General features: G+C 42.9%; 1 protein-coding gene across 4 annotated transcripts in view; it reads left to right on the top strand.

The window, feature by feature from the left end:
* The window catches only part of LOC121442204 (tomoregulin-2), a 272648-nt gene that overhangs the window by 181042 nt on the left and 65014 nt on the right, over positions 1-26592 (top strand). For all 4 annotated transcript variants that reach the window (XM_041643679.1, XM_041643678.1, XM_041643677.1 and 1 more), the window contains 2 exons: positions 16660-16808; positions 17547-17606. In XM_041643679.1, the coding sequence (XP_041499613.1) occupies positions 16660-16808; positions 17547-17606 (209 nt within the window). The remainder of the gene's footprint in view (positions 1-16659; positions 16809-17546; positions 17607-26592) is intronic.

The raw sequence follows: 26592 nt of genomic DNA, 5'->3' as shown, positions 1-26592 counted from the left end.
GCATAACCCGTGAAAACATGTATAAGTGTTACCTTTGGTGGGTTTTGAGAGGGAGTACTTCAAGCTCTTTGTGTTTGAAGAGTACCAGCTGGGCTGCAGCGTGACCTGACGCTGGGTGGGGAAGGCAGAGAGGCCAACGAGAGCAGCCCAGAGGTCCTCCCCCACCCTGGTTATTCACAAACAGCTTCACCTTCCTCTGACTTTAGCTCCTGAGTATCTCACTATTCGAATTCTGATAAGAGTCGCGAAGTTTTTCAATAACCGGAGAATGGTTTTTAAAAGTCACTGTATACTTTTGGCAATTTCTCTATGCCTGGGATTCCAGTGTATATAGTAATAATAACTCCTGGTAGCATGTAATCTTTAATCGTATGCGTCAGATGGCTCTGGTCTAAGTAAATATGAACACAGAGCTAAAGCCGGCACGTCTCTTGATGGAGGAAGGTCATTGGCTAATAAAGGAACTGCCTTGGCCCATTTTATTGGTTAGAAGATAGGTGGGAGGAGTAAACAGAACAGAACGCTGGGAGGAAGAGGAAGTGAGCTCAGTCTCGACAGCTCTCCTCTCGGGAGCAGACGCCTGAGAGAGACGCCATGCCCCGCCCCCGGGATGAAGCTCCGACCCAGGATGGACATAGGCTAGAATCTTCCCGGTAAGCGCACCTTGGGGTGCTACACACAGATGATTAGAAATGGGCTAAATTAATATGTGAGAATTAGCCTAGAAGAGAATGGGCCAAGCAGTGTTTAAATGAATACAGTTTGTGTGTTGTTATTTCGGAGCATAAGCTAGCCAGACTGCTGGGGTGCTGGGGATGCAGCCCCGCCGCCCCTTATTACTACAGTCTCTTTCGTGTGGCTGTGTGTGTACATATTCTTGCGAGGGCACACGTGCGCGGTGGTACACCTGTAAGCATGTGCATGCATACGTGTGTGCATACCCGTTCTTGCGTATGCGCACGTGTGTGGTGGTGCACGTGTAAGCACGCGTATGGAGGTCAGGGATCGAGCTTCAGTGTCACTCCGCATCATTTGATACAGCCTCTCTCATCAGTGGCTGTAGTAACTGTCACCTTGGTGGGCCCTAGGGTCTCCGAGGAAGCGAGTCTCCAGTCCACTCCTGGGAGGGGTCATCTCTATTAGTCTAACGGAGTTGTAAAGACATGTTACCATGGACAACACCATTGCCTGAGCTTGGGTCCTGGATTGGATGTTGTAAAGGCAAGCCAACTCAACACGGGTGGCCCATTATCACTCTCTGATTCGCAACTGTGGACTGTGTGAGCAGCTGTCCCAAGCTCTTGCAGCCAAGACATCCCCCCAGTGACGGACGATGCCTGGAATTGGAGCCTGAATAAAATTTATTTTTCCTTGCTTTGGACAGGGTAATTTATCACAGCAATAGGAAAAAGAGCCCACTCATCAAACCTGGAACTCCCAACCGACAAGCTCCCGGCCCTCAGTTCTTGGCCTGCCTCGCACTAGCGTTACAGACTGGCCACACCTTGCTCATGTTTTATGTGGAGAGCTACACTCAGCTTCTCCTACATGCGTGGCTGGCCCTCTACCAACTGAGCCAGCTCCACAGACCAAAGGCACCGCAGTTCTGTATAAATAGCATACGTGTTTTAAGTTACACGACTTTTCATCCCAGTTTCATATTTAAGAAGTCACTTTTCCCGGCGTGCAAAGACAAAACAGTTTCCCTACTTCCAAAATTGTGGGTGTAGAAGGGGAGCTGCCCAAAGATGCAAACAAAAGTTATCACCCGCGTTTACATTTTAAACTGTAGTCCGATGCAAATGGACTCATTTGTTGTAATAGGAGCGGTGGGCTGCGTCCCGGCACCCAGCCGCCTGCATGGCTAGCTTTACCCGAAATAATTACACGAAAACTGTATTCTTTTAAACATTACCTGGCCCATTAATTCCAGCCTCTTATTGGCTAGTTCTTACATATTAATCTAACCCATTTCTAATAATCTGTGTAGCCCATGAGCTGGCTTATCAGGAAAGATCTTAACCTGCGTCTGTCTGGAGTGGGAGAATCATGGCGACTCCTTGACTCAGCTTCTTTCTCCCAGCATTCTGTTCTGTTTACTCCGCCTACCTAATTTTATGTCCTATTAAAGGGCCAAGGCAGTCTCTTTATTTAACCAATGAAATTAACACAAGCCAGAAGACTCTCTTCCATCACTCATTTGAATAGGAAGATAAAAGAGAATATAGAACAGTGAGAAATAGTGGGCTTGGATTCTGTCCTTTGGTTTGTTTTTGTTTTTTTAAGTAATGCAGGAAAGGCCTGTTTTAGTTTACGCGTTGGCGTTTCAAGTCCTGGTTGGCTGAAAGAACGGCACAGCAGAAGGGTGTGGTGGCTCAAGTCTGCTCACCTCACAGTGACCAGGAAAGAGAGAAGCAGATGGGAGGAAGCCAGGGCAAGATACAGCCTCCAAGGACTTGTGCACAGAATCTGCTTCCTCTAGCTAAACCTCTTCTTTCCTCTTGCTGTTGCTGGAATTAAAACCTCATGACTAAGGCAACTTACAGAAGAAAAAAATGGGGGCTGGTTCTCATCTCTTACCACTGAGCCGTCTGCGCAGTCCTGACCAAAGTCTTCACAGAGTGAGTGTGTGGCCCAGTTTTTTTGACCACAGCTGGCACTAACTCTGAATTTGTTAACAGATAAGTCGTTGGTTTGTAAATGTTGTTAAAATTAGCTTTTCTACTTCCTACAAGAAGTATTTCAAACTACCCTTTAAAAAATTTGTCTTCACTAGCGGCCACTTACTATAACAAAACAAAACAAATTTTCCCAAGTGATTCTGCAACTTGAGAAGCCTTCTGGGGTCTGAGAACTGCACTTATGTGTGGGCAGAAAGCCATCAAGTGTCTCTGTGCAGCAAGTTAGTGAAGGAGCTCACCACTGGTCCCTCTCCAGAGGGTCAGGGCTCAGCCACAGAGTCCATCTGTATCACACGGGCTTCAAAGCTCCTAGGCTACCATTGCAGAAATGGAGGCAGAAAGACTGCAAGCTTGGAAGGCGTGGAAGGCCAGGAGCTGCGCAGTGGATGAGACAGGGCTGCTGAGCCCATGACCTCACAGCAGCTGAGGATGCACAAAACCTCCACAAGATCCAGCCGGTCGCCATTCTAGCATGCAGGGAGGTGTTCGCAAGTTCCCATCCCGAACCGCGGAGCTATAGATAACTAATAGGGAAGGCAAACTACATTTCTCTATGGATGTGGCCCTTAATGGGTCAACCAGTGGATGGGCCCCACACTTAGGGACATATGGGCAGCAGGAATTGAACTCTAAAAATGTATTTGAAATGGGGAATATAGGAAAATTGAGGGGATCTCAAAGGACTTAAGGGCTGAAGGGGGTGAATACGATCAAAGTACGCTGTGTGAAAGTCAAAGAATTAATAGAAATCTTTTTTAAAGTCTACTGAGATAAAGCCAAGAGTGGGAACATTTTGTGCCGCCGTGCTTAAGAGCAGAGATGCAGACATTTTAATTAGAATAAAAAGAATAGCGCCATTAGCAAATAACTCTAGCATGAAAGAAAAAAAATAAACGAGAAGAGAGGAATCCGCTGCTGCTTTACGCAGGTTGCCGTGGACTTTATCTATAAATTTACTTAAACATAGATTTGTCTAAAAATCTATGAATCGAGCTTGCTCCTCCTGAGTCCAAGTTCGATTCACCTCACTCGTTTTATTTAACCGAATGTAGACATCTAGTCTATTTTCACTGTCCTTATAGACAAGATGGAGAATCGTTCTCCTGGATTGTCACCAGCAACGTTGAACCTTTTCAGGATGTTTCCCTTCTAAAGGCTGAGGCCCATGAACGACGAGAAAATTGGTCCCTGGGGCCTTAGGTTGCGTACGCATAGTATTGAATAGTTGGACCGAAAGTAAAAGAAGAGAAAGGAAAAAGACAGAGAAGCAAATAGAAATAGTGGCTCCAAACAAAGACGAGCTAACTAACACTGTTCCCATTGCTCCCTGTGACATGCCAATATTTCTAAAGCCTTGGATAAATAAGCCACTGGCATTCACATTTTACAGAAAAAAAATAGAAAAATAAAATATAGAGGAGCGTATCAGTTATCACGTGTTTAAAATCAAGTATGTTGGGATGCTGTCAACATTTCAAAACATGCATAATTAAAAGAGTCATCTGCTTACATTCATGCCCAGTCATGGCAAAGCAACCCTAAATTTATAGATTTGAAGTCAATGTACACAGTGAATAGTTCTTTCATCAGAGCTGGGCGAAAGAGTATTTGCTGCTGGCCGGTGAGCAGGAGGGAAAGGTAGCTTGATGTCTAAACTGGGCAGAACTAGAGTAATTGAATGGAGGATGAAGAATGAGCTTTCCCGGCACAAGGAGAGCGACCAAACCCACTGGTCGCAGAACATCATCTGAGGTTGATTTTCCCTCCTCTTGAACCCTGAGAACAGCTTCTTTGGGCATTGATGGTAAGCTAGGTACTATTTTCTTGGTGAACTCTGTGGCGTGTAGATTGGAATTTTAACTCAGTCTAGACAATGATTAAGCATATTTTAGGTGCCAACAATGGGCTGAGGTCCTAATTATAAGATATACACAGCCTTGTGTTTTTCACTAAATTGTAAAGATGGGTTAACATGCCCGGTGGTAATTAGATTCCCAAAGATGGCGAAGGAGGGAGCAGCCTAAAACAGTAGCATAGGGGAAGGGATCAGTGCAGAAGACAGAGAATCACTGGGCTTGGCAACTTAGGAATCCTCTGCCACCCACAGACGAGTGGGCATCAGGAAGGTGTTACGAAACCACACAGAGAGTCCCCTGTGATTTCTCTGTCTGTGGGATGGTTACTACATGCTGGGCACTGTGCCGGGCACCGGAGAAGGGAGAGGAATGAGGAACGCTCAATTCCTTTAACAGAGGCTTCAGCACAGAAAGAGCAGCAAGGGCAGTGAGGGCCTCAGACAACCAGGGTGAACTGACTACTTGAGATTGGTGGTGTTGTGTCTGTGAAGAAAGGAGGCGAAGTGTCTTAAAGATCACCATGGCTACACCTTAGGGCATCCCCAGCTAGGAAGTGAAGCTTCAGATTTGCAAGGTCACTTAAGGATAGAACCCAATGTCTCCAGACCCCTGGAATATTGACCATGTCATTTTCAAGAGGCAACATGAAGTAAGACTTTCAGAAGAGATCTATGCGCTGGATTATTGGAGAATCTGTGAACACACAGAGATCAGCAGGCGGAGGAGAGCGAGAGGCACTGCTGATTGAACCTTTAGTTGGACAAAGGGATTTAGAAGCCTCTTGTCCCAAGCCCTCGGGGAATCTATGGAAATGGTTACACCATTGCTATTCTAGTCCTAGGGTCAAATCCTCTGTGAAGCCTTCACTCTCCTCAAGATGCCACCATGACCCCTCAGGGATCTCACAATACAGTCTTTCCACCTACAAGGCCCAGCTCTGATAACGCCGTTTCCTGGATACCAACTTACCGTGTTGTGATCTCTGCTACCAGCTGGGATCACAAAAGCCGTCTCTGTCCTTCTCACATTTAGATCAAGACCGTAGCTGATATCAAATAAATGTTCGAAATCACTTAGCGGATCTGCCCTAAACTAAATGAAAATGTATGTCCCTGATGGAAAAGAATGGCAGTCAAGGTCGCAGAAGGGAGGCATCTGCAGAGTCTCTGCTCCGCTTATGTGTGTACCTTATGTATATGTATTCATGTGCCTGTGTGCATATGCAGATGTGCAGGTGTGCAGATGTGCAAGTGTGTGTGTTGATCCTTATTTTACTCTTCACCTGGTTTGAGACAGGGTCCCCTTATGATTTACACATTGCATATGCCAGGCTAGCCGGTCCATGAGCTTCCAGGGATTTCCCCTTCTCTGCCTCCCAAATGGCCATTGGATCTGCAAGATGATAAGATGATGCTACAGTGTCCACCTTCAGATGGCTCTGGGCCGCCAAACTCAAGTCTGCCTTACTCACTGAGCAATACCCAAATCCTATCCATCCTTTTCTTACCACTTAAAGTCTAGTAATTGGAGGTGAAAGTACTCAAGCAAAATGTTCGAGCATTTCTACTTGAAGTTCTTCATCTCGGGGACTTGGGATCAGCTCACAAGGCTGCCTGCCTGAAAGCATCGCTGCATCCTGCTTTCAGCCTCAATTCAGGGCAATCAGAGCTCACCGGTGAGACAGCGGGGAGTTAATGACGGATGGCTGGGTTGAGCTGGCAAACGGAAATGCCACCATGTGTTCCTGAGCACAACACTTCAGTGGGCGAACCCCGAAAGAAGACGCGGGGAGAGACAGATGTGGGTCTTTCAGGCGATCAACACTGCTTGCAAGTCATTTGGTGGAGCCATAATTTCAACCTGAAACAGTTCTTTACAGAGACATCACCTTATTCCCCTGGAATTTCGCCATGCACACACTTGGTTTAAACTTTAAAATACACCTAGTTCAAAGTCAGTGCAAAAAAAAAATTGTACCAAGATTGGTAATTGAATTAGCAGGAAACAAAACATGAAAACCAACACTTTTTCTTTTGAATTGTTAAATATTTGGAGAATTTCAGAAGTAATCCACCACTGTGCACTCACAACTGGATCTAAACCTCCAGAATATGATCTTTTGACTGTTTTTGTTGCTGTTGTTTCTTTTGCTCTTGTTGAGACGGAATATCACTGTGCAACTCTGGCTGGGCTGGAGACTGTTGAGTAGACCAGGATGACCTGGAATTCACAGAGATCCACCTGTGTCGGCCCACCCTGGGATTAAAAGTGTGTGCCGTCATGCCCACTTTAATTTTCTCTTAAGAGTATCACATTCCAAATAAAATTCAGCTTACAGCCTTGATCATGTTTCCTGTCTTCACATTCAAGGTTAAGAATGCAGTACACTATGGTATTTTAATAATTTTTTGTTATTCATCTTATAAATTTTATGATCATGTGTTATATATTGAATGTTACTTAAGTTTTACTTACTTACCTTTATATTTGTAAGTGTTTTCCCTCCATATATATCTGTGTACCATGTGCATACCTGGAGCCCAAGGAGACCAGAAAAGGGGTCAACTTACCAAGGATTGGAGTTAAAGATGGTTGTGAGTAGCCACGTGGGGTATGGGAATCAAACTCAGGAACTCTAAAGGAGCATCCAGCGGTCTCAGCCTCTAAGCCACCTCTAGACTCCCTAAGTATTATTTTTAAAGGAACTTGCATACAACTGACCTCCAAATTCATAAGCAGAAGTTGAAGAATGAGGTAATCATAAAGGAAAACCACTTGCTATGAGCACTGATTGTGCAATTAGTTAATGCCAGCATAATTTAATCAATGCTCAATTACATAAGCATAAGCGAGGTGACTGTCAGAAAATAACAGGTCCAAAACCACTAAGGATCGATTCCATGAGGATAGATGACAAGGAGATCCCAATACTATCTGACATTCCTGTCTCGACACTTTATCAGAAGCTATTCATACTGAATCGTTCATTTTGCACAAATATGTGTGACAGCACACCTGTGCACGCTTCTTTGCCACTTACCCCTGCTCCTGCTCGTTGCTGAGGAATAAAGCCAAGCTAAATAGGCTTCCTGTAGTTTTGTGTCTGCTTTTATTTAAACGCTGGGGATAGAACCCTTGACCGCACGCGCGCAAAGCAAGCATTTTGCCACCGAACCACACCCAGCCCTCTTTTACTTTTATTTGAGGCAGGGTCTCAAAAAGTTACTTGGACCCTCTCTATAGATCAGACAGGTCTTGAACTCATGATTTTCATACTTCAGTCTCCTGCACCTTAGCTAATAGCTTGCATCACCAGAATTGTGAGTCAACTCTGAGCAGGCCTAATGACTAAGTTTACGATCTTAAAACAGTGGTATGTCAAAGCCCTTGTTCTTCCAGAGGACCAGGATGTGATTCCCAGAGCCTGCAGGACAGCTGGTAACTGTCTTTCAATCCAGTTCCAGAAGATTTGATGCCCTCTTCTGGCCCCACAGGCATCGGTCACATACATAGCACACAGACATATGTGCAAAAAATATACTTATACAAACAAAATAAATCTATAAAGAAAAAAAAAGCAGTTGTGTCATCAGATGAGACCACATTGTTCTGGAGGAAAACGATTGTGGCTCTTCTTAGAAGGCAAGATAAAGCAATTAAGCAGAGAGGTGGCCAGCACTTGAAACAGTATAGTGGATGGACAATATTTTCAAACTAACAACCTTTGCAAACGGTAGGGTAGAACCGTAATTCATGTCCTGTTTCTTATCTCTCATGAGGGAAGTCTAAGGGCAGGACATGAACATGTGGTTTCCTTGGAGATCTATGCTTTGCTGAAGTCCAGATGCAGGGAAATCCATGCTGTGCAGAAGTCCAGTTGCATGGAGATCCATGCTGTGCAGAAGTCCAGTTGCATGGAGATCCATGCTGTGCACGAGTCCAGATGCATGGAAATCTATGCTGTGCTGAAGTTCAGTTGCATGGAGACCTGTGCTGTGCAGAAGTCCAGATGCATGGAGATCCATGCTGTGTAGAAGTCCAGATGCATGGAGATGCATGCTGTGCAGAAGTCCAGATGCACCTGCTCCTGAGATCTTTTTTACTGGGGCGAAAACATGCCAGAGAGTGGGCTCACCAATACAAACCAGAAATACAGTACTGGCTGAAGTGGGTGGGGTATCCCAGAACTCCGTCTGAACTCTGTCACTCAGCATGATATTTAACATGAAGGAGCAAGTGGAGATTTTAGTCTAGCACATAATTAAAATGTAATGCAACTTTTGGTAGTCCAAATTTCTGGGCTATTCGTGCATTCTTCCTCTGTGTATATTATGACCATCCAAGCAGAGCAGCCATACCTCCGGGTGACCACAGTCATCGCTGGTCATGACCCATCCAGGTAGAGCAGCCACACTTCCGGTGACCAAAGTCACCTCTGGTTTTGAAATGTTTTCTAGCTTAATGGGTAAGAGCACGCACCCGATGCTAATGAAGCATTTTGCTCCAAGATATTTGGAGATATTTGGAGAGAGGAATTGTTGACTTTGATTATTTTAAGATGTAAATGCAGCTGCTTCGGAGTGGAAAAATAATAATCTAGAAGAGGGTGTGACTGTAAACCATGACAACAGACGGAGAGCTAACTTTTGCTCTAGCTCGATCTTACCCGTGGCGGAGGGGTGTGGGACGGCTTCCTACGACGAGACCCACCTTTGACCCTAAAGCATTCTCATTGATTAAGTGCCAGTTGACACCAGGTTTTGTTTCAGCCTTTTCCCAAGAGTCATGCTGAGTGTAGAATAAATGAATCTTACATAGTTATGATTGTTTTTCTGATGTTACTATTATAGTAGAACTTGGTTGTTTTTTTCTTTGTCACCATGACAAAGACATGGGGGCACAAAGCCATCTTGTCACACAGGTCAAGATCTTCTCTGTACCTGCCTGTCCCTCTGAGTTTCCAATTTTGATAACAATCTGGGACGGTAAAGAAAGCAGGGAGAATAGATCAGGAAGGACATTGTGGTCATATTTGTTCCTTAATACGGCACTCTGCTGTGCCTTAAGTAGCGACCCTCTCAGCCTATCGATTGTCCCCTTTCTTCTATATAACAAATGCATCACTGCCCGGCTTTCTGTCCTTGTCCCTCTACATCACAGTGCCTTCTTGTTAGTGCCTCTGCCTTGTAATCTATTGTGGTCTGGTAATCATTATCCTTTGGAAGCACAGCTTCGATCACAATGACCTTCTCCTCACCCTGGGCTCGAAAAGCTTTCAGGGCTCACCCTGGCCCAGAAGATGAAGGCCACTCCTTGGGACCGAATGAAGCTCCCTTTCAATCTGTCATCGCCTTTCGGTGGAGAGAGTTCACTCCCGTCAGACAGATGGACTCATTGTCTTCCGGCACACAAGGCAGCCACTTTGTACCTGCTTCCCTGAGTCGTTCTGCCCACACCCTTTCCCCATCTAACTGCTACCTCTATCTTCTTAGGCATTTCACTTTCTGCCTCTTCCTCTCGGTCGTGTGAAGGCTGAGGATGAGGATGAGGTTAAAACAAGGAGCCAGACACAGGGAAATGCCCTAGCCCCTTCCTGACACTTTTCTCTCCTTTCTCAGAGGTTGATCTTGGTTTATTTGGAGAACCGGTTCTGCTGGATGCTCCATGATTGCTTTTTTTTAAATCAGACTATTTAATCACCCATCTCTGTGCCTGAGTATCTGGATAATGTGTCTGTCATATGAGGAAAATGTGTTCAAAGTCTCTCGCTGTGTAGTATACACCAAACAAGACGAAACCCTTTATGATGGGATGAAGAAGAAAGAAAAGGCTATGTGGAAGCTGCTGTTGCTAAGATTACTCAGTGGGTGATCTCACATTGTCTTGGACTGGAATGACTGAGTCTCTGGCTCCAAATGCTACTTGGGGAGCCCCTAGCTCACATTGAATCTTATACACATCGGCTTTGGGAGATGCCTGGGTAGCCTTGAAAAACAGATGAGGATATCTCATCCAATCAGAACAGCAAGGCCGCCCATAGCCTCGTATCTGGTTTCCTGGATCTCATACCAGAACTGTCAGAACCTGTGGGCTGCAGCCCAGTTACCCAGGCCTCTGAACTATTCTACACCACAGTGATCTGCATGCAGGTTTAGGAGTCCTGCTTAGGAAGGCAAAGTCAACGATGGTAACTGTGTGTTGTGAAATTATAATTTCTCAGAACCTTTAGTAAGGAATGTATGCATTATTACTCTATTTAATCTCTACAATGCTGCGTTCACTCGGTTGTCCCAGGTGCTTGATGAAGTTAAACAACTTGTTTAATCCCACGCTGCTAACAGGTAATCAAGCCTACGTACGAGGCAGGCCTGATGCCAAATCCCAAGCTTTCATCACAGGCTCTACAGAACTTCATTACATTGAGCAGACTATGTGTGGCCGTCTATCTCTTTCTAGGCAATAATTCCTTATATTGAACATGAGATTCTGTTTGGGAAAGCTCTGGCAGCTCCTCTGAGAGGGATTCTTCAGCTCAATATCCAGACTATTTTCCTGGTCTCATCAGTGAGTCACAATATACTAAGAACTTCCCTGTAGGATCTCAACTTCTATGGCTCTTGATCTCCGTACAAAATTATGTAAATAAGCCTTTTCCATATTGTATACATACATAAATATATGTATGTACGTGTGTGTGAGTGTGTGTGTGTGTGTGTGTGTGTGTGTGTTGGAGAGAAGGCTCAGCAGTTAAGAGCACTGGCTGCTCTTCCAGAGGTCCCAGTTTCAGTTCCCAGCACCCACATGGCAGCTGGCAACTGTCTGTCAATCTAGTCTTAGGGGAGTCAACACCCTTTTCTCTCCTCTCAGTACATGTGAAGCAGGCATGTAGTGCGCAGACATACATTCAAGGCAAAATACCCATGTCCATAAAACAGATCAGAGAGCCGCATCACCGCACCAGGCTGAGCTATGGGAGTCTGGATGAAGAGAGGGAGGAAGGTTTATATGAGCAAGGAATGTCAACGTCATGGCGGGCAACCCACAGACACAGTTGACTCTAACTTGTGAGAGCTCACAGACTCTAGAACGACAGCTGGGGACCCTGCAAGGGACAGAATCAGGCCCTCTGCCTGTGGCCCACAGTTTTGTAGCCTGATCTGTTTGTGGGACCCCTGGCAGTGGGACCTATCCCTAGTGAAAGGGCTGACGTTTTGAAACTCCCTTCCGTGTGGTGGGATGCCTTGCTCAGCCTTGATGTTTCAGCTGAATCTGCCTGGCTTTGTTGACTCCCTGTGGTCGGCCTTACACTTTCTGAGAAGTAGCTGGGGGTAGGTCGATGGGAGGTGCAGGATGGGGAGGAGGGAAGGGAGAGGGAACTGTGATTGGAATGTAAAATATACCTTACCTAACCTTTTAAAATTCCAGTGCATCCTGGGTAATGATTATGGACACGGATGTTGCTCCTTTCTGTAGGTTTTAAACTAAAGGGTTGCCATGACCACAAGAGGAAAGCATCACGTAAGTGGTACTGTGACAGGCCTACCGGGTTTGATCTCAGTTGACATTTTTCCTGCCCTTCATTTAGACAGTTTACTCTTCTAGAACATTTTCACATTTCTTTCCTCGTTTTTCCCCCCTCCGCCGTTCAGAGTCCGTTCCTACACGGAAGTTTCTTCACAGATAAAATACTTATAATCAGGTTCCATCAAAAGGAAAAGTGAGAGTTAATGGGTAAATGGATTTAAAGGATCACAGGAGTCTCCAACGAGAGGTACATGCTGTTTTACTGTGATTAACGTAATGCGCCCATCCATTACAGCGAGCGCAGACAGAGGCGCTGGCCTCTTTTACAGGCCAGGCCCGAGAGCGTCTGTTTCATAACCCTGGAGACAGAGCGGCTTGGGGGAAACAAACCACGCGACCCCACTACCCGCGCTATGACTGGGTCCTTTAAACGTGGACCGGGAACGTTAGACCTAAGTCACGGAGCCAAGGACCTTGAGAAAGCAATGTGTCAGCCATGTTTAATAGATGAAACCGAATCTAGTGGAATTAGAAGGCAGCCACAAACCAGACGCATGAATAAGTAATCTGCGCCTTGGCAGGGTTTACTTCCTCACACTTAGGCGGATGACAGGCGTTCCTAAAGACACGGAACGACCATTTAACTCACTGCGGATCATCCTTACAATGGTCATTTTCGTAAGGCAGCGGACTAAATTAATGTCGAACCTCCCAAATATTCATGAGTCGATGATAAATGTACACCAGTCATCTTAGGTACCACCTTTCATTTCTTATGCTTTGGGCTTGGAGCATCACATGGGCTTTTGCCTCTTCCCTGTGACTCAGGGAGTGAGGTTTTCCATCCCTGTTCATTGTTTGAGGAGGGTAGTTGTACTGAAAGACCCCCTGAAACGATTGTTTTCCAGTAAAGGCTGATCCCCTTTCTTTGTAGCTTGGACGAAAAGAGATCTCTGTAATCGCAGTGTCAAAATGTCAAGAGACTGAGATATACTGAGGGGAAAAAAGGGGAAGAAAAGGAAAGAAGAGAAAACAAAACAAAAAGCCCTTAAAGGCAGGCAGGCAGGACTCAGCCTTACAAATCCCTGGCTTGCATACAGTGCTGGTGACAGGCTGTAATTAGCTAGTTACTCCTCTCAGAATGAATAATAATGCAATTGTTTGCTAAAAGCAGTGAAGAGGGAGAGTCTCTGTTTTTTAAAAGTGAGTGTCTTCCACTTTTGTATAAAGAATGTAAAAAACGAGATTTATTTGCATAAGCTGCTAAAGCCTGTGACTTCACTGTTAGTCTATACAATTCCCACCTTACCAGAGCCTTATCTGTTTTCCAGGTTTGGAGCTAGCAATAAACCGCCAAACTGCTACCGTGTTCACATTCTCTCGATAACCAAATACCAAGCTATCCCCAAATATCACAAGATATAAACAGCGTTAGGCTGGTTAAAGCCCCTCCTGTCTCAAGTGGACACTTATGCCTCTGAGACCCTGAAGACTCATACGCTTTTGTCTTCATTCGTGGAAAGACAAATGAGGGTGGGATCCTGAGTTCTTCTGGACCCTTCTCGGTGGCTTCATGTGGGTCCCACAGCACGGTTCGGTCCAGTTTCGTTAGTTTATCACTAGTTATCCTTTCCAAGTTCTGGCCAATAAAAACTCTCAAAACCGAGGTATTAGGGACAGAGCAGCAAAAACCAGGTCCAGGGACAGTTTTGCCATGCCTAGTGGTAAAACTGAAGAAGCCCTGGATCTTGAGCTAGGAAAATGGAGGAGGAAGGAACAATTTCTTCACATTGGAATTGTATCATTTATCGATGAAAAAGCGGGATGACCTCAGGTTGGGTCAGCTAGAATAACGGACAGTCCATTAAATGTAAGAACATGGTGCTTTGGGGTTACTTACATGAATTGCTAGCAGGCTCTTCGAAGCTCGTTGCAGTGGGATGTTACACACGGCAAGCTGGGTCTGTAAGAACTTACCACCATTCCTACCTTCCTTTACTGGTCACCCTCGCTGGTCTCATTTCCTCTCCGGTTTCCAGCCCTTTTAATTTAGCACGTCTCTGGATTTTTCTCATCAGTGTTAGCATCCAAACACGATGATCGTAGTCTTGAACTCCTCCCAGGTCCAGCTAGCCATTCCCTCTGTAATTCATTCAACAGGTTTTGTTTTGTTTTTTGAAGATTTGCTCTAATACACTGTGCTGTATACTGGAAATTCAAAGCTAAGTAGGATACCTTGATCCCAAAAAGGCTAAAGAAGAATATAAATACAAAATAAAACTACAGAACCGCAGCGAGCCCCTGGATATGCTGCCATGAGGTGGATCTGAGCCTCCCGCAGTCGGGTTCGTTTTTGTTAAGACTCAAAGCCATACTATGCCGTGAATATAAATTTGCAAGATTCTCCTCTAAAATTTTTGAATAAGAAACTCGGGAAAGATGCTAAAGCACTCCAACTTTTACACACACACACACACACACACACACAGAGAGAGAGAGAGAGAGAGAGAGAGAGAGCTCAGTTGATTCCAGTGACCTCTATGTTTTCACAGGGTTACGTGACTGTATTAATGCTTATGTTTAGATTTAGCCAAATTTATTCACGGCGTTTTAAATATATGACATGCTGAATAACCGGTGCTTTAAGTTTTAAGATTAATTCAACCTGCATTAGATTTGTTATGATTTATCCTGACACCTAGCATTGGCTCCCAATGTCTCAAAAGCATCCGTCAACAATCGGTGCCAATATTCCAAAGAGTTTGGATCTTGCTTGGTCAGACAAAGATTAAAAGTCAATATAAACTCAGCACATTGTGATAAGTAGCCCAGGGGTAGACGCAGCATTGTGCTTTAAACCCAGCACATGCAAAGCCTCTCTTCTATCAGTAATGACATGAATGCGCATCTGTCTTCGTTCCCCTTGAACTTCAATTTGCAGAACGGTGCAGCCTCTGGCGTCAGGCTGCCCAGATGGAAAAATCATATCCTTCTGCTTATAATCGACGTGGCTGCCTCAAGACTCAATTTTCTTACCTATTCGATGGAGATAGTAACAGTGGCTACCTTTCTTTGAAAGCATAAAGGACTTACCTCATTCATTACATTTGTTTACCAACGTGTAGTTATTGAAAGCCGATATGCCTAAAACACTTAGCAAAAAATGAAGATAATTCGGTCATTATAAAAGGAGAACGTAATAGAAATTCAGAGAAAGGCCTTAGAACCCTGCCTGTTGTGGTCATTTCTGAAACTCGCAGGTTTAGATAGACAAGATACAGTAAGCAATGATTATAGAATCAGAGATTACTAATCTAATGGAAACATTGACATTAAACCCTCAGAATCCTCTCAGTTTTCTTCCTCCTCGTACTCTACAGGCCCCGGGCCACTTTAACACGTCTCGGTGGCAGCTCCCACAAAACAAAGGCTAAGTGACTGGGAAAGCAGCTCATTGGGTAACGTTCTTTCTTCCCATGCAATCAAGCTTTTGATTTCATTATGACACCACATAAAATGGGAAATGGTGGTACACACCTCTAATTTCACACTTGAAGAGACAGGAGAATCAGGAATTTGGGGACATGGCTATCCAGTGATATCTAGGCCAGCCTGGACTTCCCAAGACCCTGTCTCTAAGAAGGAGGGAGAGGGAAAGAGAGAGAGAATCACTGTGTAGGCACTGGGTCCTCCACCAGAGCAGCAAGCGCTCTTAACCAAACTGCAATATCCCCCCCCCCCAAAAAAAACAAAGTAGATCATAAAACAGAATTAAGAGAACAGCGAAAATGATTTTATAAAGTTTGTTTTACAATATTTGATTGCAGTTTAGGCGACCTAAATTTTCTTTAATTCACCAGATGTTTCTTTAGCTTCTAAGGGGAAAAAATATGTGAAAGCCATAGAGGCAACCAATTTGAAAGTGTCACTTTATTATGTAAAATAAGAGCTAAAAATAGAAGGTGTATACCTTGGGAAGGGATCTTGGGATGTGTTGAATGAAACCTGAGAATCCCATGCAATTCCGTGTAAATACTGTTTATAGGGTGTGGGGCTTTCCGAGAGGCTATCTACACCTGCCTCTTCCATCTCAAAGGGTTTTCGTGGCACTCTCAAAGGGTTGAGGACTACTAAAGGTTCTCATTTGCTACATTTCATGCCTATTCTCCTTTAGACGGAGAAATACCTCTACTGATGGCATTCCACATAATGTTGTGCTTGGTTACTTTCTGTTTTACTGGCCCTTGGGACATTCCCCCCCCCCCCCCCCCCCCGCACTCCCACCATTTAGCCAATCCATGAAGAAGTACCGCAAGGTGTTCCCGCAACTTCCAAAGCAGTTCTGCTGCAGTAGCCTTGTCTGAATTCTTTAAGCAACCTGGCGAGATTTATGCACGTTTATTTCCGATTCACTGCTAGGTCCTCTGGATTATTTATTATTAGTTCGGTGTTACATTTTCATCTCAGAAAACTGCCAGAACTTCTCTGCAAGAGCACGATTTGATTCTGTTGCATTTAGTCCAAGCTAGCCCTTCTCCCATCTGTATCGTGGTAATGCCACTATTGACGTCCTACATCTTATTTCTCTCTTCCTTTAGGTGTGTATGCAACATTGACTGTTCTCAAACCAACTTCAACCCCCTCTGTGCTTCTGACGGGAAGTCTTATGATAATGCATGTCAAATCAAAGAAGCATCATGTCAGAAACAGGAGAAAATTGAAGTCATGTCTCTGGGTCGATGTCAAGGTACTGTTCGGAGCAAAATTTCATCTCAAAGAATGTTTTTAGTCTCTGTGCAGAAATGAAAAAGTGAAGATAGCTCCTTATTAGGGAGCTATTTCCTATCCGAAAGACAGTTCTGATTCACGATGGATCGCGTAGTCAGCTGTAGAATTTGTGTTGATCATAGGTGCTTGAGGGCCCATAATAAAGAGTGCATGTCTTTTTCAGTATAATGGGACAGTACTGTCACAATGCCATGAGCAGGAATCAGTATTTAGAAAATCACAGACATTCTCCTGGCAAAAGCTAATGAGAAAGTCCGGGCAAGAATTTAAGAATTGATTAGGAACATGAGAGTTAAATTGAATCACTCCTTTTATAGATGAATTCAGTAGAAATATATTAAGTACCTCCTTAAAAGCCGAGTATAGTCAAATTTTCTGTTTTGTTATTCAGAGGAAATGGCTTAGGGAGCTTGGACTTGTTTTTCTTCTATTGAATGTATCTATCTCAGTTACAGTTCTGTCCCGAACTTCAGAAAGCCGACTCTGTTCTGTTATTCTCACAAACATGCGTGTGCATTGCAAGTCTGCCTCCTTACAGAGTGTTCTAGAACATAACTGAAGTTCCGTTATTGCTGCTGGTGGTGAGGGAAACAACAGAGCTCACCCGCAATGAAGAGATGAAGATACGGTGGGAAACGTAAATTTGATAGATACGTGGGAAATGGTTAACCGGCTCTTGTTGTTAATTTCTTAATAGATAACACAACTACAACCACTAAATCTGAAGATGGGCATTATGCAAGAACAGATTATGCAGGTTCGTAAACTTTCCTCTTAGTAAAATGTGAGCCTTTGTGTGACAGTCTTCCACTGTCTACCGTTTGTCTTAACCTGAGCGCCGTATCTCCTATCATCTTGGTGCAGGCTTTAAATGGGCAGGAACACTTTCTTTGACGCAACTAAGACGCACTTTTCTCTTGCCAGAGTTAAAGCAACTGTCAAAGATGTCAGTGAGATAGAGTTAAGTTGTTTTGACAGTGCAAATGGTACAAATGACAAAACATTGATCAAATTAATGGGCATCCCTGGAAATTAATGCGAGCTTTGGCAGTATATTGTAACAGAGGCAAAGACTCTTGTTTGAATTCTCTTAAAAGTCAACAGTCGAAAGCTTGCTGGTCTCTGAGAAGAAAGACACCTACAAGCCCTGACACAAGTCACTTCTGTCTACACGCAGAACTAAAATGGGTGCATAATTTATTTTTTTTAAAGTAACTAGCATGTTTCATTTATTTAGATTCCAGAATGCAGTTTCTCAGACCTGCAACGTCATGATCAACTTTATGTGAAAACATAAATCTCATTCAGTAACTATGGAATTTATTTTGAGTAATAAAAATGCTACCTAATTTACTTCTCCTACAGTGAGAAATGACTGTTGGAGATATATAATTGGCATTTTAGCAGATGCCTGTAATTTATGGGAATTTAAGGTAAAATAATGAGAACAAAAGTTTTGAGCTTAGTAAAAGTATTCAAGGAATACTTGTTTACTTGTTTGTTTGTTTGTTTGTTTATGCTGTTTTGAGGCAGAATCTCTCTATGTGGTTCTTGCTGTTCTGGAACTCACAGAGAACTCCCTGCTTCTGCCTCCCGAGTGCTGGGATTAAAGGTGGGCACTACCGTACCCAGCTTCAAGGGATTTTTATACAGAAGTTTTTGTTTAGCTACTCAACATTTGTAATCAATGCTATAACTAAGATTCAGACTCAAACTATTGCTTCTTGTCCTTCCAAATATGCACCAGCATTCATCCTTCTATTTTTATTTTTCTATTTTATTTTGTGATAATTAGCATTATAACATAAACAAATACCTGGTGATAGTTTAATTACTTGCTCACATCAGAATGTAAGCATAAGAGTTTTTTAACTTTTGTATATTTTACCTTAATGTTTTCAACATCTAGAGAAGACTGCATATTCTAAAAGCCTGAGACGATCAGTTGTGCAATGGATTATATATGTACATCATAACCATCCCCAAAGCACCACTAGAGATATTAATAGATGCTCCTTGCAAAGAAGATGCTAGTATTCAGTATACTTAGGACGTGTTATGATAAACAATTGACCTTCTCCCGGCACTCCTCTCTGCTCTTGCTTTCGTTATACAATCTTTATAAATATACATGTTTTATGTAAAATCATCTCTCAGAGAATAGGTTCTGGGAGTCGTTCCAGCCCTTTACAAATATCAGAACCTGAGGATACTGTAGTCGCTTATATAAAGTGAAGGGAAATTTTCATATTACCTATGCCCATCTTTCCTATGTCTTAAAATAATCTCTAGATAATTTATAATACTTAATACAATGTAAAGTCTATGAAACCATTGGTGATATTGCATTGCTTAAGGAATGATGTTTCTTTTTAAATTCTCTGTACATATTCTAGAAGACACAACTACCTTACATATATTTTTGGTTCCACAGTTAGTTGAATCTGTGAAAATAGAGTTCATGGATGTGGAGGGCCATTTTATTTTCCTTTTTAGTTGTGATTTCTAATGTGTGAAATTTCACAGACATGCAGGTAATATGATACCACAAATCCTTGTGTAATTGCCTTTACCCACCTGTAACATCAAGTCGTGAGTACATCCCAGTTCTCATTCCCTTCTTCCATAATAGATGCAAGAAAATGCCAGAAATCACAACTTAATTCATAATTTATCACACATGTAAAAATTTCTTTTTTTAAAAAAAATCACAGTACTACCGTCATCTTTTTAAATACGTATGATCTCTTATAGTATACAACATTCATCAGAAGTCTTGAAAAATAGCACATTTTGTAAAACATTTATCAGGACAAGAGTTCCCAAAAGTACACCATCCAGATATGCTGATCTATAGACACTTATCAAAAATAATAAAATATGATAGTGGAAATTAGTATCTGAGAGCATATATGCTCTAAGATTTAAATAGATCCAAAAATGAATATTCTACGTATTGAAAACAGCTCTCTTATGATATTATCAGCGACTTGCCCTTGTAATAACTTTATACCACCTGGGAAAACTCGTTCATTTGAAAAAAAAAACTCTTCAAAAATGATGTCTCTTACGACTGTCTTCTTCCATGAATCGTCCACCATTGGATGGATGAGAAATCAAGTCTTTCCCTGAGGATTCTCATCCTCAGCAAGGGACCCTTGAGGTTTGCCAGCATCCTGTGCAATGTCTAGGACTGTCCATGGCTGTCCCAGAAAATTCCAGCATAGAGCTTGCCAGCCTCGCCATCTCTTAGGTTGCACATAACAATTCAACCCTAAGGAAGGGCAGAGGGTTGGATTTCTACCCCAAATATATACATATTTGACTTCAGTGAATTTATGTTGTTACCACTATTTTAGTTCATTTTTGTTTTTTTTTATTTTCAATAATTTATTTTATCCTTTCTCTGCTTTGGAAGTGTTTGTGCACTTAAACACTATGTTTTGAACTTACCATTCACCATTGCCTGCCCTCCCCACATCTCTCCCAGTAACCTCTGCCCCAGCATCCTCCTGAGTTCACATCCTCCATTTATTTGTTCTTCTTCTTAATAACCCTTGAGTCCAGCTGTTGATGATGGTTGAGGAAGGAAGAGGAGCTCTCCTTGGGGATAAGATCTGGGTTTCCCATGCCCTGACAGTGGCCCCACACCTCAGTACATGTGGGTTGCACAAATTATTTCCAACTTAATGTCATCTCTTCAATGGACACGGGAAGGAAAGAGAACATTTCCAAGAGGAAATGATCAGGTCAGACAGCGTGCTCCAGATTTTTCTAGTTTGACAACAGATCAACCTACTAAATCGTGTAATGTTTGAGGGGCAGCGAGGTGGCTGATCGGGCAAAGCCCTTTGCTGCTTAATCTAATGAGTGTGATCACCAGGACCCGTCAGGGGGAGGAGTGAACATAATCCTGCACATTCCCCTCTAACTCCAAACTGCACACACATATGCAGATGCAGAAATACAGATGTGCACACAAAATAAAGAAAAATGCAAACATGTTAAAGGTTATGATTCAACATACATGCTTTTTCAAATCCAAATAAAAGATAGCAACACAAATGTTAATGGTAGCTAGTAATCAAACCTAATACTGTAAACCCTTCTAGAACGTACTTCAGCTACATGTGATATTCATGCATGGTCTTCTTGAGATATAGTGCATTCGAAATTATTTCAATGAATGTGTTTCTCAAACTTCCGGTAGGATTTTTGTTTTCCCAAGTTTTGGCACACAGAGTTTGGAAAACGTGAAATAGTCCAGTGGAGAATCAGTGTGTTATTGTCCTGGTGATTTCTATTCCACATGTTCTAAACTCTCGAGAGAAGGAAAACAGGAACTGAGTGACTCACATGCCTAGAAGTCTGCTCTCTGCTCCCAATTCATTTGATGTCACAGCAACTTCCCTTGTTAAACAAATGTCCACGGGCTCTCCCACCAGAAGGAAGCAGCAATTGTCATCCACTCATTTTTCCAGATGTGACATTAGTGCTGTACCCCTCTCATTCTGAGCCCAAGTTAAGAGCTGTTAATGCACTTCTGTTAACTACAGAAGTGGCTATTTTCTTACAAGAAAGCCTAACGCTCAAAATAAATTTGTTAAACCTCCTCTGTAATAGCATCCAAAAGAGAGACTTCTGCCAAGACCAACGGAAACTGAATTACCATTTTGGATTTAAAACAAACAAACAAAAGGAATGAAAAGAATATTATCTAAAGCTAAGCTAGCATGTGCAGGAGGCTAGAACGTGTCTACTGTGCACAGAAACGTGAATCCATGCTCCTCAGAGGCACAAAAGCATAGTCAGCACCAGAAAGCTGGCCACAGTTCCAGTGTATTCCAGGCAGAATCTCTCTCTGTTTGGGTTGTCTGTGGTCATCTTCCTTTCTTCTCTCTTTAATGAGAACACATGCATTTCTGAGTCTTTAATCTAAGACTTTGTATCTCTGTCTTCCAGGCCAAGTGGCAAGTCCCTGCCCTAGACATCATTCATACCTAGGTATGATACATAGATAGGTGGATGGATAGATAGATAAATAGATAATAGGTAGATAGATAGATAGATAGATAGATACATAGATGCATAGATAGATACATAGATAGATAGATAGATAGATACATAGATACATAGATGCATAGATAGATACATAGATAGATACATAGATAGATACACAGATAGATACGTAGATAGATGCATAGATAGATTCATAGATAGATGCATAGATAGATACATAGATAGATACATAGATACATAGATGCATAGATAGATAGATAGATAGATAGATAGATAGATAGATAGGTAGGTAGATAGATAGATAGATAGATAGATAGATAGATAGATAGATAGAAAGATAGAAAGATACCTAGATAGATACCTAGATACCATATCATTCTTCCCCATCAGCCCACGCCTTAAGCTTAGATTCAGGTCTGACTTTTCTCTGCAGAGGCAGAGACACACATTTTCTATATCACAAGCCTAGGGCTTTCTGGCCTTCCCAGATGCTGATATTAAACTTCCCTGGTGAACTTTTAAGATGGTGTACTGCGCGTATGTGTGTATGGATATATTTATCCTCACCGAGTTGTGCTCTGAAAGGGAAGTGGATTTTGAAAACTGTGCTCCTCCATGTCTGATGTATATCAATATCTGTGTCTCCTCGTGGATTCCTCTCCTGCTAAGAGTCTGGGAAAGCATCCGAAAACATGGCTACACATTTTTCCCAGTGTACTTAATTTTATAGCTTGTTAGATCTTCAAAGAGACATAAATTTCAACTACTTTACTTTTTATAATCGAGAAAATAAAACGTATTTTCTTTTATGACATCCTATGCCAGTTTCCAAAAAGGATTTGTAGTGTTTTCATAATTAAACTACAGTCAATGAGAGTGTTTAAACAGAGATTGAAAACATAAAGAACAGAACTGTTAGGGAAAAGAAGTATACTCAAAGCATGGTTACTATAGTTACAACACTTGGCCCTGAGCTTCCTTGCATCCTATACGAGAAAGGAATTATGATTGAGACTGTTTATCCAGAAATGGTCCCGAAGTCCCTCTCTGCAGCAATGCTGTCCAAGGCTCCACAAAGGCAACTCTTCTGATAAGAAGAACCTGGGTCTTCATTGTCTGATAAAAATGGATGGAAAATAATTCCAGAGGCCAAAGAGCAACTGTACTTTGCTAAATTATATAGGAAGTATTTAGCACAGACCTTTTTAGAAACCATGACTAGAAAATAAAAATGCATAGAGTCCTCAACAGCGATATTGATAAAATATCCCAAGAGACTTTCTGCATGGCTGAGGGTTTTAAAATGACTTTTAATAAAATTTTAGGGCATAGTCTTAGTTAAGGTCTCTATTGCCATGACCATGGCAACTCTTATAAGGAGAAGCATTTTGAGCTGACAGCTTATATTTCGGAGGTTCGGTCCATTACCACCATGGTGGGGAGCATGGCAGTATGCAGGCAAACCTGATACCAGAGAAGGAGCTGCTACATGTTGAGAATCAGGCCACAGGAAGTAGACTGAGACACCGGGAGGTATCTTGAGCATAGACAAAACCTCAAAGTCCACCTCCACAATGACAACTTCCTTCAACAAGGCCATGCCTATTCCAACAAAACTACTCCCCTGAATAGTGCCACTCCCTCTGGGGGCCATTTTCTTTTAAACTGCCACGGGCACCAAAAGCAAGCAATGTATATCTCAGTCAGATGTGTCTGAGGCTGACCAAAGCAATGAGGTCCATTTATGTAGATTTCCAAATCAGGAAGGGCGAATATCACAAGAAAATGATGGGGGGGGGGCTATAAGGAAACATGTTTAGCTTATTTATTTATTTATTTATTTATTTATTTATTTATTTATTTTGGGGATTTTCGAGACAGTGTTTCTCCATAGTTTTTGGTTCCTGTCCTGGAACTAGCTCTTGTAGACCAGGCTGGCCTCCAACACACAGAAATCCACCTGCCTCTGCCTCCCGAGTGCTGGGATTAAAGGCGTGCGCTACCACCGCCCGGATCTAGCTTATTTATTGTGTGTGCAGTATATACAATACTTCTATAAAAGAGCAGGCAGAACCCATGCAGATAAAGAACATTTTCAGTGACAGCATACATGTGGTATACAGAGGTCCTTGGTTTTAATGCTGGTCTATGAGGGGGAAAAAAGTCCTACACTCCCTGTACCTTCAGAAGAACCAAGACCTCCCTCCCTCTGGGACTAGCACCAAGGAGGGTTTACCTATCCTCCCTGAGTATTGTTTTGGGGCAGTTCACCATCTCTTGTTTTGGGAGAGTCCTGAGTTTTAGAAACACTCACTTGAAATGTACTTATCCTTAAACAATAATTGAGATATTACACACATGCCTGAAATGTGGAAGAATCTAGACTTACAAACCAGATCCACTCCATCCTATTAATATCCTATCAACCCATTTTCCACACAAAGGAGAAACTGACATCCTGAAAGAGTATCAACATAGCCTACACGAACTGTCAAAATAACTGGCTCTCTGTGGAAGCCGTGGCAGTTTACAAAGCCCTTCCCCACAAACCGCCTCCCTCTGCCTTCACGGCAGAACTGTGAGCCGACATTGGAGGCTTCTGACAGGCGAGAAACTAAAGTTGAGAGAGAATAAGTGTGAAGATTGCGTGGCAGAGCTGAGGTTCAAGACAGCACTGCTAATTGCGCAAGTCAGCAAGCGTGAACAGTGAGGGATCCCCGAGAAGTTTAACTGTCTAATGCTCGGGTGCTTTAGAGTGGACACCACACCCTGAACTTAACCTTTTGTGGGTTTCAGATTCAAAGCTGTCTTGTCCTGGTGTCTCCGCTGCTGTGAAAAACTCTGACTGCTCTGTAATCTGTTTTATCCTCCTCTAAGCGTTCTTTTGTTTGATTTTGTAAACTGCTCTGGAGGATGAGGTGATAACTCAGTCAGTAGAGTGTTCGCTTGGCAAGTATGGGGACCAGCATTTGAGCCTCAGAAACCATGTAGACCAAAGAAGATGTGTAGAAGTAATCCCGGTTCTGGGTGAGCATAAACAGAAGGATCCCTGGGGCTCACTGACCAACCAATCAGCCTAGCATCCTTGGTGAGCCTAGAGAGAGACCCTCTCCAAAAACTATCCCAAAGTGGGCAGCATCTGAGATCTCTGCATGCCTTCACACACAGATGTGAAATGCATATGCACATGCAAATATGCATATACATGCACACACACACACCACACTCACACACACACCACACTCACACACACACACACACACACACACACACACACCTCCTGTTGTTTCCTGTTTCTTCATACAGTAGAGAACCCAGAGTAGTACTTGCTACCAATAAGCCTCACATTCATTATTAAAAAGAAAAACCCAGCTTCTCTGTGACGCTTTTTGTAGTTTACAAAGATTCATTCACGTTACTCTGTTTTAAGGTCAACCCAATAAAACAAGGTTACAAATACGAGGCTCAGAAAAGCTGAATGGCTGGCCTGGAACTGGCCACAAATGCTTTCATTTTGCCCACCTGCCTGCGCAAATGGGGGCCCTTGCTTGATTTGCTGAGTGTTTGCCTTGATGGTTCCTCTACTCCAGGTACACAGGCATGAATATGAAATGGTTTCCTATCATATATATTTATCACGAATTAATTTCAGTCATGTGGCAAAAATCCACATTTAAAATGGAAGCTTTCTGCATTGGCTCATGAACACAAGGAGCACTTCGCTGGAAAAACATGTTCTGTCTGGGCCAATAATTTGATCTATAAGAAATAAATAGCAGAGAATGCAGACAGCAGCTTGTCGCGCAAATATTGATATCAGCGGTGAAACAAATGAAAATGTTTGCCCAGGCTATAATAGTACCACTAGACTAGCTTAGAATATTTAAGCTCAGGAAAGGTAGAAATCAAGATCTCTGAGGGGGAAAAGAGTGTCTCTTTTCATGTATCCCCCCTGCCTGGGATTTAAATTAGGAGTCCTTCGAAATTCAAGACTTTTGTGAACTCTAACGCACAATGCCCCGCTTTCTGGAGTCTCTGTGCAGCCATTGCTTTCTCCCTAAAATTCTCGAGCCACTCACCTGTACTCTTCTGTTATGTTCATGGTTATAGATAAACACCGAAGTGGTATTTGCAATACAGATGAAGGCACAGGCGAAAAGTTGCCTTGGGCCCTAGGAGACACTCTGAGAAACTATGTTTATGCCCCAGTTCGTAAATGCATTCTGCATCATTTATGTGCACTTTCTCCTGGTTGAAAGGCCGCCTTTCTGAGACAGCTTTCCACCTGGAGGTGTTACTTATCCATCTGCCTCTCTCGTCCATATATGTGGGACAGCCGCTTTGCCGGTGTTCACTGCAGCATCGGGGAGCATCGAGTTTGCGCATGGGTCATTGCTGTGTTCGGGTGTTTAACCTGGAGCTGGTCCTGCGACTTTCTGAACCTGTTTCTCGGTCTCTGCAACAGAAATGGTAACCTCACTCCAAACCCTCGAATTTTTGTATTAGAAGTCATCATGCAAGCTACTAACGAGAATCTACTGAGATAGCTGGCCTTAGGATTTTGTTTCGATCTAAATATGAAGATGGATTTATTTTGGTGGGAAGAGACTTATTCTATGGAGTAGTGTTTGAGGCCCATTCTATGGAGTATTGTTGCAAGGAGGCTTCTTGTTGTTCCCGGCTGCTCAGCCCCGAAATAAGCACACAGAAACTGTATCAATTAA

Source organism: Microtus oregoni, unplaced genomic scaffold, assembly GCF_018167655.1.
Source record: "Microtus oregoni isolate MIOR12 unplaced genomic scaffold, Mior012 000087F_ref0000451, whole genome shotgun sequence".
Classification (NCBI taxonomy): Eukaryota; Metazoa; Chordata; class Mammalia; order Rodentia; family Cricetidae; genus Microtus; species Microtus oregoni.
The sequence above is the reverse complement of the archived record's forward strand: the minus strand, read 5'-3'. Positions and strand labels throughout refer to the sequence as shown.